Below are 18,167 nucleotides of genomic sequence, written 5' to 3' on the forward strand. Positions count from 1 at the left end.
ATGCGTGTGTTTAATCAGTCCCTCCTGTCACACGGGACCAGACCAACACGCATGAGTCAAACCTAAGAGTCCCATAGTGCACCGACACAAGTCGTTTACTTCAGTGGATTTATTAAGATATATGCTCTCATTAAAACAGTTAATTGTTATTCATGTTCTGTTAAATATACACAGAACTTCTCAGAAGAAACCAAAACCCACAATGCGCAAAACCATTTTAATCAACTTTTTTCTTACAAAAACATTTTCAGGGAGGAAATCAAACTTTTTTTTTTTTTAAACTGAGGAACAAACTGAAGCGCCAATTTCAAATAAACAAATAGAGGGGACAGAGCCCGCCCCCCCGCCCACCACCTGGTTTCAACAGAACCAAACATACAGCTGCGTGAGGATTCATTAATAAGACACCCGGAGCTAAACGCGTTGGGAGTCGTGCGTTTGCAGAGTTTGCCGTAGATCGAGCCGGCGGGTCCGGAGGAAACATAAAAAGAAAGCGGCTCACCGTCTCTCTGAATACTCGGCGCGCTCTAGATTCAGCAGCAGCTTAAATAAACACTTATTTCTGTAAAACACGGGGCGCAAACACCGCCGACAGCTCCTTCCTCCGACCGGATAGGCGCCGTTGCCGCGGCAATGTTGCATAACCTCTGCAAGGACGCGCCCCTCCTCCCACGCGAGCTGCGAGCGGTGCACTGTGGGTGGGACACGGCGGCATTTGGCATTTTTTCTGGGGCTCTTTTTTGGGGTTCTGTGGGGGAGGGGAGGGGTGTGGAGGCGCTGTGTGACGGAGGTGAAGGCGGGTGTGTTGTCGTTAAAGAGGGGGGTGTGGGGGGGGTCCATCAGTAGTCGTCCCCTCGGCTCACCACCTCCTTGCAGGTGGGCCGGAGCAGGATGGTGTGCTCGAACTGCGCGGTGTAGCAGCCCTTGGTGTCGCACAGCGGGGGGTAGGGGTCCACGATGCCCAGGTCGCACAGGTTCTTCAGCGCCATCAGGTACTTGGTCTCGCCCAGGCGGTCCAGCCAGCGGCGGCAGAACGCCAGCGTGCCGAAGTGCTCGTTGACCACGTTGAGCAGGTGCTTCGCTCGGGGCAGCCTGGGGAGGACGCAGCGTGTCGGCGTTACGAGCACCAGAATATGTGTGTGTGTGTCACACGACGCGAGTCCCAGGTGAGTGAATTAGAGACAAAGCTTTTACCTGATGGGGACGTGGCCCACGTCAAAGTTCTTCATGTAGTGGGAGCACTCCATGTCGTCGTGCACCATCCCCTTACCCGTGCTGCCAAACGTCTCGATGGCGTAAACTTCTCCCTCCTGCGGAGGAAAAACAATCCGTCGGTAACAGAGAAAAGGCCCTCTGAGGTTTGCATGAATCTGCATAGCTTTGTCGTTTCAGGCGTCACTTAGAAAATCAGAGCCATAATATTCCCGGGAACAAGTGAGTCTCCGGAATGTAGAAAGAACTGATGAGCAGAAACCACAATGGGATTGACGAGATATTTCAGTGTTGGATCAAATATAGAATCAACTCACCTCCATTTTGGTTGCCTCTCCTCCTTTAACGATGGGCACGGTCTTGCCGGCGTGTATCCGGTACTGACCGATAGAATGGCCGTTAAGGTTTCGGATCGGCTTCACTGGAACGGAACAATAAAAAGGCCTCATGAATAAAGAGGCGACGCGGCGTTTTGAACGGCGCCCCCCCCCCGGTCGTCCCACAGGAAAACGACGAGCGACACACATCGGCAGAAACCCACCTTGGTAAGTTTTGCCGTCGAGCTCGACCTCGTAGGACTCCATCACCTCCTGGATGGCCTCTCCGACGTCGCACAGACGCACGTCGATGCCGGCGCTCTGCGGAGGACAGACAGGAGGGGGTGAGCGGAAGGGGATCGCCGCGTCAGAGCCTAAGCGCGCGGCGCGCCGGTCGCACCTTGATTCCGGTGTTGGTGGCGTCCCGCACGGCCTCCAGCAGCTTGTCGTACCTCGGGTTGAACGTGACGGTGAAGGCACAGTCGATGATTCTGCCTGCAAACACACAGCGAGCAGCGTTTAGCTCGTCGGACATTTTCAGAAGACCTGAATAGAAAAACGAAGCCAATAAATCATCACGTAAAGCGCGGCGCAAAGGTTCACCGTACCGTTGATGTGCGTGCCGAAGTCGATCTTGCAGACGTCGTCGTACTGCAGCACGGTGGTGTCCCCGGCGTTGGGAGTGTAGTGGGCGGCGCAGTGGTTGAGCGAGCAGCCGGTGGGGAAGGCCAAGCCGGCGTCCAGGCGGTCCTCCTTTATCAGCTTGCGAGAGCAGTCCTCCAATCGCTCGCTGCCATTTAACGGGACGTTAGAGAACGACGCAGGGAGAATTCGGTCTGCTCTTTGTTTGAAAAGTCTTTGTCGGTTATAAAAAATATATACTTTTTCTATTCTATATTCTATTATAGATATATAATTATCACGCTGACAGCACGGCGGGCGAGGTGGACGTAAAGCGATCAGCCTCACCAGATCTCGATCATGGTCATGCCGGGTTTCATGAAGCCGCGGACGTGCTGGCGGACCTGTCTGTGCGCCTCGGCCGCCTGTCGGAAGTCGTTCCAGACCTCCTCGTTGGCCTTGTCCAGCACCCGCTTCTCCTCGTGGGTCGTACGCCACGCGGCGCTGCGACTGGGAGGAGGAGAAGGCGACGCGGTTACACACGGGGAGGTGGGAGTGAAAGTAAACGGGCAGCTTGACTGATGTCATATTTGCTGTTGAAAAAGCCGTCACTTGCATAAAACACGTCGGATGTTTTACAGGAAGAAGAAACATTTAAAAATACGAAACAATTGCTTTTGTCACCTATTCTATATTTTGTTACAAAAGTGCAGAGTATGACGGGTGATGTGTTCTCAAACGGAGTTAAAAAAGCCTTTCATGTTTAATCTAACCTTTAACCCCGACGACAGTAACTGTTCGTACAAGATAACAAGCAGCACCACCCTGACCAGGGTCAACGGGTTTATCTGCACAGAGACACACAGTATCATCACCACCACAACCCTCAAATAACAAACCATGCAAACGCTTTTCTGGGACAGTTTGGTGACAAAATATGTGGCAAGATGGAATTTCATGACACTTCATTTAAAACTGTATCCACAACATTTGGAAAACCTGCAGGCAGGACCGACCGACCCAGAGGTGCTTCCCACTGATTTGGATTTTGTGTTTGAACAAAGATATTATTTTAAAAGGCTTCACAGAAAGACAAAAGGGGAAAAGAGAAATTGAAATGAATATAGAAGCAGCCAGCGGAACGGTGTATGGGAAACATTTGTTTGGATCACAGCAGGATCTCTTTTGGTTCCACAGGATGGACGAAGCGTGAAGGGAACGCGCCCAAACACGGATGCAGGTGCGGCAGTGTGTTCTCCTCTTACCCGTCCTGTAAGGTCGGGTATTCACACTCCTGTCCGATGGGGAAAACTCCACTCGGGTACAAATCACAGATGGGCACAGATGGAATCTCAGTCTGACATTTGGCTGGAAGGAAATAAGAAAAAAAATCAAATGTTTGAATTCAGGACGACAAACACAAAGCGGTAAAAGCTCAAGGAGATGTTCTTCACAGCTCTGCCAAAATAACGTGCGATGGACTCACGTCCTTTCTTCTTCTTTTTCTTCTTCTTCTTCTTCCCTGCTGAGTTTTCTCCATCGTCTCCATCTGTGCGAGTGAACATACTGAAGTTACACCACCCACCAATGGTACAGCTCACATGTGGCGCGGGTTATATGCGGCGCAACGGACTTCACCTTCCTCGCCGTCTTCCTCATTCTCTTTGTTTCCTATCGCCTGCTTTTCCAGCTGTTTGACCACTTCGACCACGTCAGCCTCCTCCTCAGCGCCTGCAGCCACCAGAGAATGATCAGCAACAGGCGCACATAAACACTGCAGTGCATCGTAGCGCTCACGTGAGATAGTCGCCGCCAAAAAGCGGCGTAGAGGGTGACGTGGGGAAATAAAAGTGGCATTAAAAGATCATTGTTATCTCTGCATCCTCATTAAGAACATATACGTATATGTTTGCAGCAGCTACGAAGGAACGACAAATGCGCACTAATCTGGACAGCCTCCATTAGGAAATGGTCAGCGTGGTCGTTTTTTTCTTAAGGGAAAGCATTGAGTGAGTTGTGGGGGATCACTTGGGCATTAATTACTTCTCGCTCAAAGCTGCAGCCATTCCAACAATTGATGTTCAAGAAGGTCGAGTCAACATCAGCAGAAATAGCCGCTGAAAGTGAAGCTCATATAATTACTGAGAGCGTTTGCTTTCCCTTGAACGTAAACGCCACTTGTCCCCGAGGTTTCCTTTTAGCCCTTTTCCTTTTAGACTTTCTAAAAGTAGGACTTTGCACGTTGTTCTTATGACATAACCATTTTAATGCCTCGCTGTTTTTTCTGTATAGTAAAAGAATATCTCCATATTTCAGGTATTTTAGTCTGTCAGGCCCTTAAGGAACCATAGATTAATAATGTGAGCATGTGGTGGATGTATTAAAAGAAACCCTCTTATAGATTTCCTTTACTTGCACAACAAACAGGGAATTACGAAAGAGGAAAACTTGGCAGAGGGTCAGAGCACCAGAGCTCCTAAGAGGAGCGATCAGCTCTTCCTGATTCCTCTCAAAATAAACCCCGCGTTTCTTTTTACATCAGCTGTGTCAGATGTCAGTGGTGCAAGCCGAGGCTCTGAGCGAAGCCTGGCGTGTTTCATAAGGCCTGACGGAGGCACCACCCTGACCGGCCGCAGCCCGCATGGCCAATGAGGCGCGGCGTCAAGCCGCACACGTTTTTGCACAGCCTTTCCAGTCGTGATTTTCAAAATAAAACCTCACCCCTGAGCAGGTGTGGTCGTATGGTGGGACACAAAAAAGAAAAAGCAAAACGAGACATGCAAAATATGACTGGCAAACCGAGTCAGACAATCTCAGCGGCATTGTTGCTGATAAAATGTCCACCAAAATGTGGGAATGCAAATGGAGTTTGCAACATAGAAAATACAAATCTGCGAGAAAGTGGGGTGCGATTTCTTTCAAAATTATAAACCTGTCAAAGAATTACTGTAAATTGTTGTTTATGTAAAGCACAAACAGGAACTGACAACGCATGTTTTGGATTGCATTCCCATGGAATGTGGAAGTTGGTGTTAAATTAATTTAATGCTCTGAGTGAAATGCGTATCAGTTTCATACATTTACAAATACTTTTCTAATACGTCCAGATTTCCAACAACTTTAGTTTATAGAAATACTGTAAGTGTTTCGTTCGGACGGTATCGTTATATTGTCAGTTCAATTTGGCAGAGGCAGCACTCCAAGAAACGTATTTTGGAAACATTCGTATCTGATGGATAAATACCAAAGATACGGTCACAAAATTGTAAACCTGTCAAAGAATTTCTTTGAGTAGGAGTACACGTGTAAATTGTTGTTTATGTAAAGCACAAACAGGAACTGACAACGCATGTTTTGGATTGTATTCCTATGGAATGTGGAAGTTGGTGTTAAATTAATTTAATGCTCTGAGTGAAATGCCCCATCAGTTTCATACATTTACAAATACTTTTCTAATACGTCCAGATTTCCAACAACTTTATAGAAATACTGTATGTGTTATGTCCGGACGGTATCGTTATATTGTCAGTTCAATTTGGCAGATGCAGCACTCCAAGAAACGTATTTTGGAAACATTCGTATTTCATCTGATGGATAAATACCAAAGTTACGGTCCTTACAAATCGGGTTAATAATTTGTTCAACAACCCATAAAAGAAAACTAAAACAGGTAACCTTTACTTTGAAATCCACCTCCCATTACTTCCGTGCTTATCACAGCTAACTGTAGCTAACTAGCAGTAATGACAACTATTAGCTTAGCTAGCCTTTTAGCAATAAACTGGTGGAGCCAGCCTCACCTGTCGTTGCGGACTTGTTCTTCTTCTTCTTTTTCTTCTTCTTTTTTGCTGTCTCCCCCACGGGGTCGGCCTCGGCTCTGTCCCCCGCCTCCCCGTTCTGCTCCCGGGCCGGGACTGCTATCTGGTCCGCTACCTGCTCCGCAACCACGTCCGCCATGTTCGCAGGCGCTGCTGGAAAGGGAAGCGCGATGCACTGTGGGAGTGCTGTGTGTGTGGTTGCCTTCAGGGACACTCGTTAAATCCGGGGATGGTCAACACCATTCTTAATCGTCTGTATATTATTGTAATTATTAATATTGGTAGTATTATTGATTGTATTTGTATCGAAATGGTTCTTGATAGGGCGCAAATTAACTACATCACAGAGAACATTGAGGATTCGGGCCTCTTTGTGCATATATTAATTAGGTTTTTTTACTCAAAAAAACGGGAATTTAAATGTGAGCACTTGAAGGCAGCACAAAGTAAAACATGCCGAATCAGCTAAAGGGGTCTCGTGCATGGAGGGGTGACCCCAACCGGTAAATTAACCTGTGGGTGCAAAACAAACTGATGGACCGAACGGATTACAATATTATATGCATCATGTAAATATCAGATGTTTAGCATTAACGAAATATGTGATGTTTGAGAAAAATGAATAGAATAAACGTTTAACAAAGTACAAAAACATTTTTCAATCTCAACCCCGAAAGATAATTAATCTCAAAAACAGTATTCTACAGCAAAAAACAAACATTATTGTCCCCCCAAAAAGAGTGGCAATCCCCAAATTGACCACTAGGTGGAGGACACACAACAGTAGACAACCTAATTAAGACAACAACAAAGTTGTGTGACACAACTTTGAACAGACCAAAACATTTTGAATATGGGTGGCATCAAATCGTATTTTGTGTAATGTGTGTTTAATGTGAGAAAATGGTGTATTCCATATCGATATGTAAATTATTTGATGAGAAGATGCCACTTTATTGAAAAAAATCTTTAAAAAAACAATTAGGTCCCATTGTGTTCAAGGGTGGGGGGCGTGGCTTAACCTCTGTAATAAGCCATGGTTTAACTTCATTTCATGTTTTCCGATGGGTGTGTGAGAGAGAGGTCACAGCGTTGCACAGCCCAGATGGCAGACACAGTGACCAGTCATATTTTGACCAGAAAATTCCCAGTCTGCCACAGGTTTACTGTATGTAAAATCGTAAAAAACCCCTCCCACACAAGTGCACGTGTTTAGGTATTTGGTAAGCATTTGGTCAGTTTTCAACGACGTCTTTGCAGTACGCAGAGAGTTTAAGACATTTTTGCCACACGTTCTAAAATCCTGCTCAGTTTTGGTACATTTAGCATTATTATATGAAGAAAAAAAAGCACGACAATATTCATGTCACTTTTTCATACATTCAGAGAGAAATTCATGTAAATTCATGCAATAACTTTTCCAAGGATAATGTTTGGCACAACACAAAGTTGTCAACTAATATAAATGATTCATCTAAATGTAAATTAAATGTTAAATATAAAGCTTAAATGTAAATATAAATGCTAAATGTAAATGTTAAATGTACATATAAAATTTAAATAGAAATAGAAATGTATATTTTTAAACGTTTTTTGATCTCGTTTCTATTTACTCTCTTGTCTGCATTTCAACCTACAATGCTGTAAATTCTCTCCCCTGTGGGACTAATTATTTTAAGGATTATGTCATTTAATCTTGTGCTGGAGGCGGTGTCGTGGCATGAGCATGTAGTGTGGGTAAATTCCCTTAGATAACGTCTAGAGAAATGTGGATTTGAGGGTTAAAAAAGCTCAAAATGTCTGCGAGAGAGGCCTCAAAACTCGGTATTAAGGCCGAATAACACAAAGGCCGGGTCGGCTTCAAAGTGGAGCAGCAGCTGTTTGTGTGTGAGACAAAAGTCGTTCACCAAACCTGTTCCTCAACTTCGTATCACCTACAAGAGCCTCTGAAACACAAGCTGCAGGAAAATAAAAACTACGGGATAGAGTGATCTGTTTGGGACCTTTATTTAACATTGGAAAATGCAGGACGGGGGGGGGGGGGGGGCAGGAGGGGTCAGGACAAGGCAGACATGGTGACAAGTCAGACAGGGAAGGAGGGAGAGAATACACCATCAAACTCTTATTGATCGTCCTCACATGAGTAAAAATGAACCCCCACTTTTTTCTGATTACTTCACCCACACAGGTATTTGATTTTCACACCTCACAGCAGCACACGCATCAGTATGTGAGGTGTTTCCCCCGTAAACATAAAGGGACCGTTTCAGTCGACATGTTCTTAGATACAATAGTGTTGTGTTCGGTGGGCCGTGCGTACAACCCCCGTTGTGTCCAGTCCGGTAAGTGGAATCGGACAAAAATAATGGGGCAATTATAAAAATGTCATTCTGGTTCCTGTTTTTGCAGAACTCGTACTACGTGTGTAGGCACGTAACTGTCTGACTTAAGTACAAGTTAAGCTCCCCAAATCTTATATTTTGATTCTTTGTTTGTTTTACAAATACTCCAATGTGCTCCTATGATTTACGATTTATTTGTAATACTTCAACTACGTTTTGTTTGCATTATTTAGGTACATGTATTTTCACATCGCCACAAAGCACCTCTGTACCTGACTGCTGCCAAATCAAGTCCTGCAGCCCAAAACCTCCTGACAGTAACTCAAGATTACAGGTTTTGAAAACCGCAGTTAAAACATTATATTTTCATTTAAATCAACACTAGTTTCCACAGCTGCTGAAGAACGCGCACTGTGTAGACTGTAGACATTCTGCTCTTCTGACCTCAACAACGAGAGGTTATATTTATATTTTTGAGTGGTTCTGGTACCTGAGTTTGAACAGCGAGCGAGCAGAAATAACTGCGGGTAGTAATGTGCAGTAAAAGGGACGGATGGGTGACGCCTCCACACCAGAAACAGCAAGAATGGAACACAGACCCGTGGATAGAAGACACCAGACATAAATACAGTCGCTCCTCGGCGGGGCTTAGCTTCAGTCCTTCCGGGGGGTTCGCCTGTCGCTCTCCTCTCCGACAAGCTCCTCCTCCTCGTCTCCGAACGTCTGCTCCTCCATGGCGATGAGCGAGTGCGAACGCGCCGCCACCTGAGCGGCGAGGGCGGAGCTGAAGCTGAGGGCCTCGGAGCCGTGGATCTCCGTCAGCCTGTCCATCACGGACACAGCGGGGCCTTTGGGCTTCAGGCAGCAGTCCAGGCCGTTCTGGCTCCCCCCCTCCTCCAGGCCACCGTCGTATTGGTGCAGCTCGGACGCTCCACCTCCTCCTCTCGCACACACCAGAGTTCCTCCCAAATACCCGTCCTTCTCCTCCGGACCACAGCTGAACTCCGTCACCGGCTCCGCTGAGGCGTCGAGAGCCTCCCCTCCGTTTCCCGCGGAGCACTCAGAGAGATGGTTTCCTTCGTCATCGCCCCTTTCTGCTGATCCCAGAGGAGTCGGAGCTTCCAGCAGCGTCGTGACGGTGTCAGGACTCTCGTCGGGAGCTGACGGAGTCGCAGCCGCTGCGAGGACGAAGACAGACATTTTCAGGGTGAAGCTAGAATGATGATTTCACGCTTTCACCGTGTAATACAAATGTGTGATCGGATGCTCAACTTATATATTTAAACATATTGATTCATCTACAAATCATACTTTAAATTAATTGTCTACATTGCGTCAGAACAAAGTGGAAAAATGTAAAAGTTACATTGAGCTTTTGAATGGTGCTGAGGCCGTTTTTTCAAATCATTGTGTTTGTTTTAATCTTTTTTTCCAAGAAAATAAGAAATATATCAGGTTGCAGCTTCTCAATGACATTTTTGCTTTTCTGTTAACACATTCATCATTAATCCAGAACGTTAGTTTCAAGTTATAGAGAGGACATTCTTTTTGTTTTAGTTCTAAAGTTGCTTTGCAGTTAAGTGTATATTATCCATCTTGACGACACATGAACAACTACGTCGGCAAAGTCCTCGGTCGGACTCTAGCGTGCTGGTCTTTGGAGCCTCACAGGCGGCAGAGGGGGACGCGGGTCAGTGCGGACCTTGGTCGTTGAACAGCAGCTGCTTCCTCTTCATCCTCTCGCCCTCCGACGCACGGAAGCCCAGCACCGCTTTGAGCTCCGACAGGACGCGCCGGGACTCCTCCCTCTCCCGCCGCTGCCGCTCCCGTTCCTCCGGGGACAAGGTGTCGGACCAGGACCCTCCGCCCTCGCCGTCGGAGTCAGAGTCGGACACATAGGCCTCCCACTCCTGTCAAATGATATATATTTTTAATAAATAAGCAGAGAACCATCTTTCCTGTGATGAGGGACTCTTGCAGTGAAGGACGGTTCCTCTTACCAGCTCTTCTGGCACAGGGTCTCTGTCCAGAATCAACGGGTAGGACGGGGGGGCAACGGGCATCTCGGGCACGGCGGGACCACACTGCTCCGGACCCTCGGCTTTATCTACAGAGGGGGAGGGGGGCGGCACTGACGTCACTGCGAGGTCAATAGTCTTGAATGGTGGTAAAGGAAGGAGGAAGTCGGTGTTTAAATGCAGAGACTGATACTCTGCTAAAGCAGGTGTCACCTGGGCAGGCGTGGACCCGTCTCAGCATGCGCTGCACCTGCCCCACGGTGTCCTCCCAGCAGCCCGAGCTGGCCTGCATGTGTGGCTGCAGCTGGTGCAGCCGGTCGCTGAGGTCCTGGTAGCCCTCCAGCGTCAACTCAGTCGGTTCCTTGGACACCATCAGTTTCTCAAGGTCGTCCTCCAGGATGATCATCCTGACGATAGAAAGAAGACGGTTTCAATCGGTTTGTTAAAACAGATCTGACAGAAACCAGATCTGACAGAAGTCAAATGAAAAAATGAAAATGCGATCACCTGCTGGTGTATAAATCTCTCCTACTTCTTGTTACGGACTTGATGTGTGCTCATAACAATGAACCTTGAGGCTGGAGCTCAAGGTTAATGTAACGTTTATATTCAGGACACGTGGAATGCAGGGAAATCTTCTGTGAAGGTTTCCACAATTGGTGAATTCATAAATCCTTCTTCGACTAATCGGTTTCTTTTAATCTCCTTCTTTGTGACTGCTGTTAAAAATGAATAAGTGAATCTGTGAGGATTAACAGCTTCACTGACAATCTACTTCACCCAAAGCACAAATGTCCCTAGAGTTTTTTTTCATATCTGTCTTTTTTATTGTCGATCAGGAACTTTGATTCACGTTTGGACATGTTTTCGAGTGCATCCCTGCAACCTGACACATTTATTTCTTTATTATGAAATATCACTGCTTTGCTGGTGGAGTGAGCCAGTTTCCGCTCACTGGTCATTAACATGTCATCTCCTCCCACGGGGGGTGTAGAACGAGGTGGTCAGGATTGTGTGTGTGTGTGTGTGTGTGTGTGTGTGTGTGTGTGTGTCTCTCACTCGCTGAGCAGAGCCTTGAGGTGCAGCTGCAGGCTCCGGATGGATGAGTGAAGGGTGTTGAGCTCTCTGCATTTCTCCCTGACCCTCCCCGTCCTGTCGGAGCCCGGCGCCTTCAGCTGGGTCTCAAAGTGTCGGTGGAAGTCGAAGCTGCGCTGCACTTCGCAGAGGCAGCTGGCCAGAGCGTGATGGAGGGGCTCCGTCACTGCGCCGATGGAGCGGTGCAGCAGGGGAGGGGGGGAGGCGTCGCCGTCGCTTTCCCCCTCCTGTGGCTCCTCTATTCTTCGCGGCGACAGGAGCAGCGCGAGTCGTCGGAAGCACTCGGAGCTTTGCCCCACCCACAGCTGGAACAGCATCTTGAGGAGGTGCAGCAAACGTTTGTGCATTAAGGGCTTTCGTCATGAAACCGCTGCCCCCGTCTTTGACATCTTGAGCCTCACCTTCAGGGCAGGCAGGCTGTAGTCGTCCGTCAGCTCCTGCGCCTGCTCGTCGCCCAGGTGTTCGACCCCCAGGCCGAGGCCCAGCTCCTTCAGAGGCACCGCGGACACATAGTTGGTCACGTTATCGATCTCAGAGTTCAGAGGGAACGTTGAGAGGGGTCAAGGACACGTCACTCTTCCATTAAAACAACATCTGAGTCTCATAAAAGGAACTAATAGGGTGTTGTTTTCTACTTCAAATAGTTTGTTAATGGCTATAAAAGCCATCAAATCCTCTGAACTGAATGACATCAGGGATTTCCAACCTGGTTTTTCAGTAATAACATTCTCCTCTTGCTGAGTAATAGTTGTTAACCTAAAGAGACAAAAACCCAGTTACACTTTCCCTCGACAATACAGATACGTAGTCCTGTTTTAATGTGAGATGATCTCACAGCTTACAAAAGCTGGTTGGAACTTGTGTCTTGTTTGCCACAAATAACATCAAATCCAGAATAGTTTCCCTCTGTGACATTGCAAAGAGACAGAAAGAAACGCCTGAGGACATACATGTTCAAAGTCTTTCTCTCACGGTAAAGGATATGCCTTGAGCATGTGACAGGTGGCCCTGCGCGAGGCTCTGAAGGCCGTGCGGAGCGCCCGGTACAGCGTCTTCCTCAGGCCGATCAGCTGCTGGCCGCGAGGCACCGCCCCCGGCCCCGCCCTGCTAAAGGAGCCCGCTGCACTCACCCTGTCGAGCAAACTTGACAAGTGAAATGTGATACAACTGTTGAGACGTCCCAAAGAGGTAAAAAGGGGTGTGGGGGGGGGGGGGGGGGGGGGCACACAGAACACTGAACGGCACACGACTACAGACGACACAAGAGACGAAAACAACGACAAACTGAGAGAATGAAAGCGCCACAGAACACGACAGCGTGACATGCTATTAAGGGGGTAGTTCGGCGTTTCAGTGAACGCGCTCCACCGCTTTCTCACCAGGAGTTACGTGATGAGATCCACAGCATTCTCATGATGGAGCTACGGTTGGTTAGCTTAGCACAAAGACCGGAATCAGGGTCAAATTGCTAGCCTGGCTCTTGTGTAAAGAGAACGTACCTTCCAGCACCTCAAAAGCTCAATACTTTACACGTTACTTTGTTTAATTCATACGAAGTGAAAAAGGCCGTGCTGGAAGGTCTATGGACGTAGCAGAGGGCCTTTAATCAGCAGCTAATCTAAACTAGTTGGATGCAGTTATTTTGTTATTGGTCTTTTCATCCAACTCCCTGCAAAAAGCCTAACTACCCCCTTAACTTAGTGCGATTAAAGCATAATGCAGGAGGGGGGGTTATGGACAATGCTAGAGCTACACACAAATAGAGGTCTAGGACAAGAGCTACCGTGCACTACAAATCACCAACACACACTTGGATTGAATTAACAGAGCAGGCTGGAGCCAGTGGAGACGTGACAGGAAATGCATACGACCATGATGTGATTGGGTGACGCGCAGATATAAAAACCAGCACACTTACAGGGTGAAGCCTCTGGAGATGACCTCCGTCTCCTGCACCAGCCGCAGGGCTTTACGAGACAGGCCGGTCAGCGTCTTGCTGTTGTGGAGCAGAGTCTGTAGCTGCGTGGCCCGCGAGTGGACGGCTCTCTGCATGCGGCCCCGCCTCCACAGCAGGACCCCCCTCATCCCCAGCCAGCCCAACAGCGCCAGCCCCCACGGGGCCGCGACCAGCGACCACAGGCCCTCGGACACGGAGCAGACGCCCAGCAGCACCGCAGCCAGGCCGACCAGCCCCGCCATGTCCCTGAGTGATGACAGCAGGGAGGAATGTTCACGGGTGGCCCACTGGTTATTTGACGGTTTGGATCCATAAAGGGACGAGGGCGAAGGGACAAACCCTCAGGGACACAAGTCAAAGTTTAAATGCTCTTACTTTACACGTTTCTTTTTGGCGAGGCATCGGAATGCCTTCACATTGGCTGGTGAAGCGATCACTCAGCCCACCCACAGTTCCATCGGCGTGTTTGTTCCCTAACAACGTACCATAGAGACGGCCTGGCTATGAGGCCGGGTCTGGGCAGGACGCTCGCTCGGCTGGACGAGCCGGAGGCCGACGACCCGAGGGTCAGCAGGCTCGGGTCCAACAGCTCGATCAGCTCCACGTCCTCCTGCAGCAGCACGTCCTGGTCCAGAAGGCACTTGACCGAGTACTGGCCGAACACGCCATCCTGGGGAAGAAGAGAGAGACACATGGATCGAGGCCTTGAAATCCACAGCGATGAGAAGTTGCCGGTTTTCCCGTGCCAGCATTCCTTTCTGTTGCCCATTCTGCCCACCAGCTGCTGGCCCATCTGCCGGGACGCGGCCGCCTGGCGAATCGGACTCCATCTCCAGAAAGCCTCAGCCAGTCTCCATAGCCGTCCTCCCTGAGGATCACACAGCGGAAAGGTTGTTATTCAGCCAATGAAGTCACAGGTTCATGAAGGACTCTTTATTATTTCATGACCTGGTGCTACCCCAGTGGATAAGCGACGTTTATTCCAGATTTAGAAAACAAAGGATTCACCTGGGAGGCTTTCGCTCATTTCAGTGAGCTTATTGCAGCTTGGGTACAACCAACACACACACTGTGACGGTCAAAGGGAGTATCCCAGGGGACAAACTCTTTCAGGCAACAACAATAAGTGCATTGCGAGTTTGTAAAATCACTCACTGCACGGTCTCTGTTGTGGCGAAAAAAACGCATAACCACAGAAGTTGGTTGAATCTTCATTTTGCTGTTATGGCTGAATGTTTACATTTTCAGCATCAATAAAATTTAAGCTTTGATCCCTTTCAAGTACACTGTGAGCACATGTAAAGGAACCCGTTGAGCTCCAGGAAAAGAAATAAGTCTGGGCGTCTTTCATTGGAGACACCAGACAGAAAAAGACCCACACAGAAAAAACCCCATACACACACATTTCGTTTTTATTTGCTTTATAGGACTCTCTACGCTCTGTCTCAGACATCCAATCACAACCACTTACACGGTCCCTCACAATTGACATTGTGTTGATTTCAATGCATAACAAACCTCAGCCTGTTCACGTTTTCCTTGCAGGTGCTTAAGGGCCAACGTACAATCCCAAACGGGGTACTGCCTAATCACGATTAGGATCTTTTCTTCACTAATCAGCTTAGGGTGTTTTTTGGTTTGTTTTAACAAACAAAAAGTAACCACGGGATGGTTAGCCTAGCTTAGCATAAAGATTGGAGTTGTGGAAACAGCTGGCCGCTTCCAGAACTTCTGAAGTTGAAGCTTGTTGTAGTTTCACCGACACGGTGGAAAACAATGCTTTTAGTTTCAGCTTCTCAAATGTGAGAATTAGCCGATTCTCTCTTATAGATAATTGAGAACTGAATATCTTTTAGATTTTGCTCAGACAAGATATGCAGTGAGGACTTTGTACTGGACTCGTGCCAGTTGTGTCACATTTGACAGACGACACAACTAAAATAAGAATGATCAGCGGCAGCTCTTGATGCATGTGTACTGTTCACAAGGATCAGGAGACGTTTCACTGTCATTGTGAAGAGGAGAGAACATCCGTCAAAGTTGACACTGTGTTTTTGCCCCGGCTCCGACTTTATCAGAGCTCCAGGAAACGGGTCACACGGGGACGACCCAAAAGCTTTCCTGTCTCATCCGCCTCCCTCATCCCCCTTAACTCCCGAGAACAACAGCGTACTGGAGAGGAAGCATGACACGGATGGAAAGTTCCTGGACGAAACAAACACAAGACCGTTTCCCCTTCGCAAAGACGGGGTGGGAGGTCACGTGATCCCTCGTCTGTATGAATCACAGGCCGACTCAAACTACGGTCATCTACGGTTATTTAGAGGCAGGTGCTACTCAGAGTTCACACCTTCCTTTGATGGAAGAATTGAAGCAAACTGACAAATAAATCCACCAAAAACAAGCGTGCAGTGGAAAATATTAAGAGAACGCTCACGGCGCCACAGAGAGATCAAATCTCTTCTCAGATGGGATCAGCAGCAGGAGAGAGATGCAGAAAGGGAATCCTCTGTGTACGATTAAAGAGTAGAGATCACGCTACGAGAAATACCTGCGTCTGTGTGTGATGAGCCCTGGTGGCTGAAGTACAGCATTTCATAAACCAGTTCATATAGCGGAGCTGTGATACACTTCAATAGAGTCAATAGTCTAATTAATTACTTTCTGTCTGACTGCGCAAGTCAAACAGTGACAAACGCGATGCGACGGGAGAGGGGCATCGTTTGAAGAGCGATGAGAGTCATTTTTCTGGACTAATGAAAAACGCGGCCTGTAAAAAAGGCAACAAATAGTGTAACAAAACAAAGACTCACTGAAGTGTTCCCCGGATCTCCGTCGGGAGAGGTGAGGCCGCCGTCTTCGTCCTCCTGCGATGCCGTCGGACATGCCTCAAAGTCTGTGTGCCCTAGATCGTGCAGGTACTGGAAAAGAGGGGAGTTCTGCAAAGAGAAAAGAGTACAAAGACTTATTGGAGTGGTTGAGGAAGGATGGATGAGAAGCCAGAGACACGCAGTCCCAGGGGGAAGGACCTGTCGAGACATGTGGCGATCCGGTCATCGGTTCAGAGGAGCACCTTCTGACCGTCTCTTCTGGCACGCCCCCGGTCCTCTCTCCCTCGGTCCTCCACAATCACCTGCCAGCATTCTTTATTGATTTAGCGAAAGCATCGTACACTGTCGACCGGCCTTTCATAAGCGAGGCAGCTCATTTTCTCTCTCACAACTCTTGCCCAGATGACCGTCCGTCCCACGATGGGCCGTCTTTACACACTCATTGTGATATTAATCGGCTCATGCTTATCTGCAAAAGCCTCCTTTGTGTGTTTGCTTCTTCCCGTTTTATCTCGTGCATGTTTTGTTCTCGTTCTTCTGCAGGTTTGTGCGGCATGTCTTACCTCTTGTGTTGTGTTGTTCTTGTATTGCCCGAGGCTGTTGTTCTGTACCGCCCGATGTTTGTGTGTCAGTCTGCATGTCTTTATTGTTTTTTGCCAGGTCAGTATTGTGAATGAGAATTTGTTCCTTACTAACTGATCAATAAAGGTTGGATAACAATGAAAGCCTAAAGCAGAACGGGAGAATTCTGCGCTAGTTTTTTGCAACAGGCCAGTGTACTTTTCCTCTTTCTCCCTCTTTGTCAGACTAATTTTCGCCATGCAAAGTACTTTTCGGAATCTGTAAATTCCTTGTACAGATGCCAGGAATGTCCTTTTAGCCTTTTGCACCATGGAAACTGCACGACGTGCAGGCACAAGACATCAAGTGTTGATCTTATCTACTTACAGAGGGGTAAAAACAGGCGATGCTCTTTCTTATCCTGATAAAAAAAAAGACAGCTCGGACTCAAATCGGCCATGATACAAGCAGAGGAGGAGAATACATCCCATAATAGAATCAGAACGTGTAACCCGGTTCCCCGCTGCTACAGCAAATACAAAACTCAGCATCTGTACATCATAGCAATACATACGCCTGCCTGGCAGTCAGACAATTAAATGCCACTCACATGCATTGTCACACGAAGTCGGAGCTCATATCGATTCAGACGGATGAGTGTGTGTGTGTGTGTGTGTGTGTGAAGGCTGTTACCTCCCAGAACCGACGCATTGGACCCGGTCCTCCGCGCCCCACCTCTGGGTACCAGTTTAGTGATGACGAAACAACTACAACAATGCGCACACTCGCACAGCTCAGCCTCCGCTCGTCACCAACGAAGCTCCACAGCAGAAACACGGCAAAGGGAGCCGCTCGTGGGTTTTGTTTCGTGGGTTTGTTTGTGGCTGCCAATGCGTGGCAACAGGGCAAACGGCTGCTAGCATGGCGCGCTATCCGTGCAAGCTAGCTGCCCATGAACGGCTCGAGAACACGGCGGCTGTCGCCTCAGAACTCGGGTGGCGTGACAAAGCATCCATAAGTTTCGAGTAAAAAAAAATTAAAAATACCGGCCGTAATACGAACCTCAAATACCACATCTTCGTCAAACTCTTCAGTCATTGCTCTGCGCCATCTACACACAGCCCGCTTGCATTCCGAAGTTGTAGGCGACGGCGGTCGCGTCCAGCCGCTGAGAAGTTGGTCGTTAGCCGGTTGCTAAAACTTCACCCAAAACTACAATTCCCACAATGCTCGTCGTCAACCGCCGCAGCTCGCGAGCGGACCAATGCGATCAGACGTTAGAGCGCCTCGAGCGGCAGTGGACGAACCGTTACGAAGAAAAGCGAGTGTAAAGCTAACAGGAGTCAGCCAGTGTACCACCGGAAATGCTATTTGAAAAATAAAACTGCGGTTTCT

The 18,167-nt window shown here is 48.1% G+C and overlaps 2 protein-coding genes across 5 annotated transcripts; both read right to left on the minus strand.

Moving 5' to 3' along the window:
- Positions 1 to 94: 94 nt before the first annotated feature.
- LOC120817817 (methionine aminopeptidase 2) lies at positions 95 to 6,159 on the minus strand. The gene is made up of 11 exons (XM_040174379.2): positions 5,951 to 6,159; positions 3,789 to 3,881; positions 3,637 to 3,699; positions 3,416 to 3,518; positions 2,499 to 2,660; positions 2,138 to 2,319; positions 1,930 to 2,024; positions 1,754 to 1,850; positions 1,530 to 1,633; positions 1,195 to 1,310; positions 95 to 1,092 (listed from the first exon to the last, which is right to left on the minus strand). The coding sequence occupies exons 1-11, from the start codon at positions 6,105 to 6,107 to the stop codon at positions 840 to 842; spliced, it is 1,425 nt and encodes a 474-aa protein (XP_040030313.1). The 5' UTR covers positions 6,108 to 6,159; the 3' UTR covers positions 95 to 839.
- Positions 6,160 to 7,951: 1,792 nt separating this feature from the next.
- Positions 7,952 to 18,090, minus strand: vezt (vezatin, adherens junctions transmembrane protein). Of its 4 annotated transcripts, none has more exons than XM_040174536.2 (12): positions 17,835 to 18,090; positions 16,194 to 16,319; positions 14,159 to 14,248; positions 13,866 to 14,050; positions 13,342 to 13,626; positions 12,408 to 12,566; positions 11,825 to 11,972; positions 11,388 to 11,740; positions 10,542 to 10,735; positions 10,311 to 10,417; positions 10,013 to 10,220; positions 7,952 to 9,488 (listed from the first exon to the last, which is right to left on the minus strand). In XM_040174536.2, the coding sequence occupies exons 1-12, from the start codon at positions 17,868 to 17,870 to the stop codon at positions 8,965 to 8,967; spliced, it is 2,415 nt and encodes an 804-aa protein (XP_040030470.2). In that variant the 5' UTR covers positions 17,871 to 18,090; the 3' UTR covers positions 7,952 to 8,964. The 4 variants fall into 4 exon arrangements, with proteins under 4 accessions (XP_040030470.2, XP_040030471.2, XP_077956638.1 ...); XM_040174537.2 differs by having other exon boundaries at positions 12,408 to 12,554; positions 17,835 to 18,072; XM_078100512.1 differs by having other exon boundaries at positions 12,408 to 12,554; positions 13,866 to 14,248; positions 17,835 to 18,071.
- Between the last annotated feature and the right edge of the window lie 77 nt (positions 18,091 to 18,167).

Source organism: Gasterosteus aculeatus, chromosome 4 (assembly GCF_964276395.1).
Source record: "Gasterosteus aculeatus chromosome 4, fGasAcu3.hap1.1, whole genome shotgun sequence".
In the NCBI taxonomy this organism is placed as follows: Eukaryota; Metazoa; Chordata; class Actinopteri; order Perciformes; family Gasterosteidae; genus Gasterosteus; species Gasterosteus aculeatus.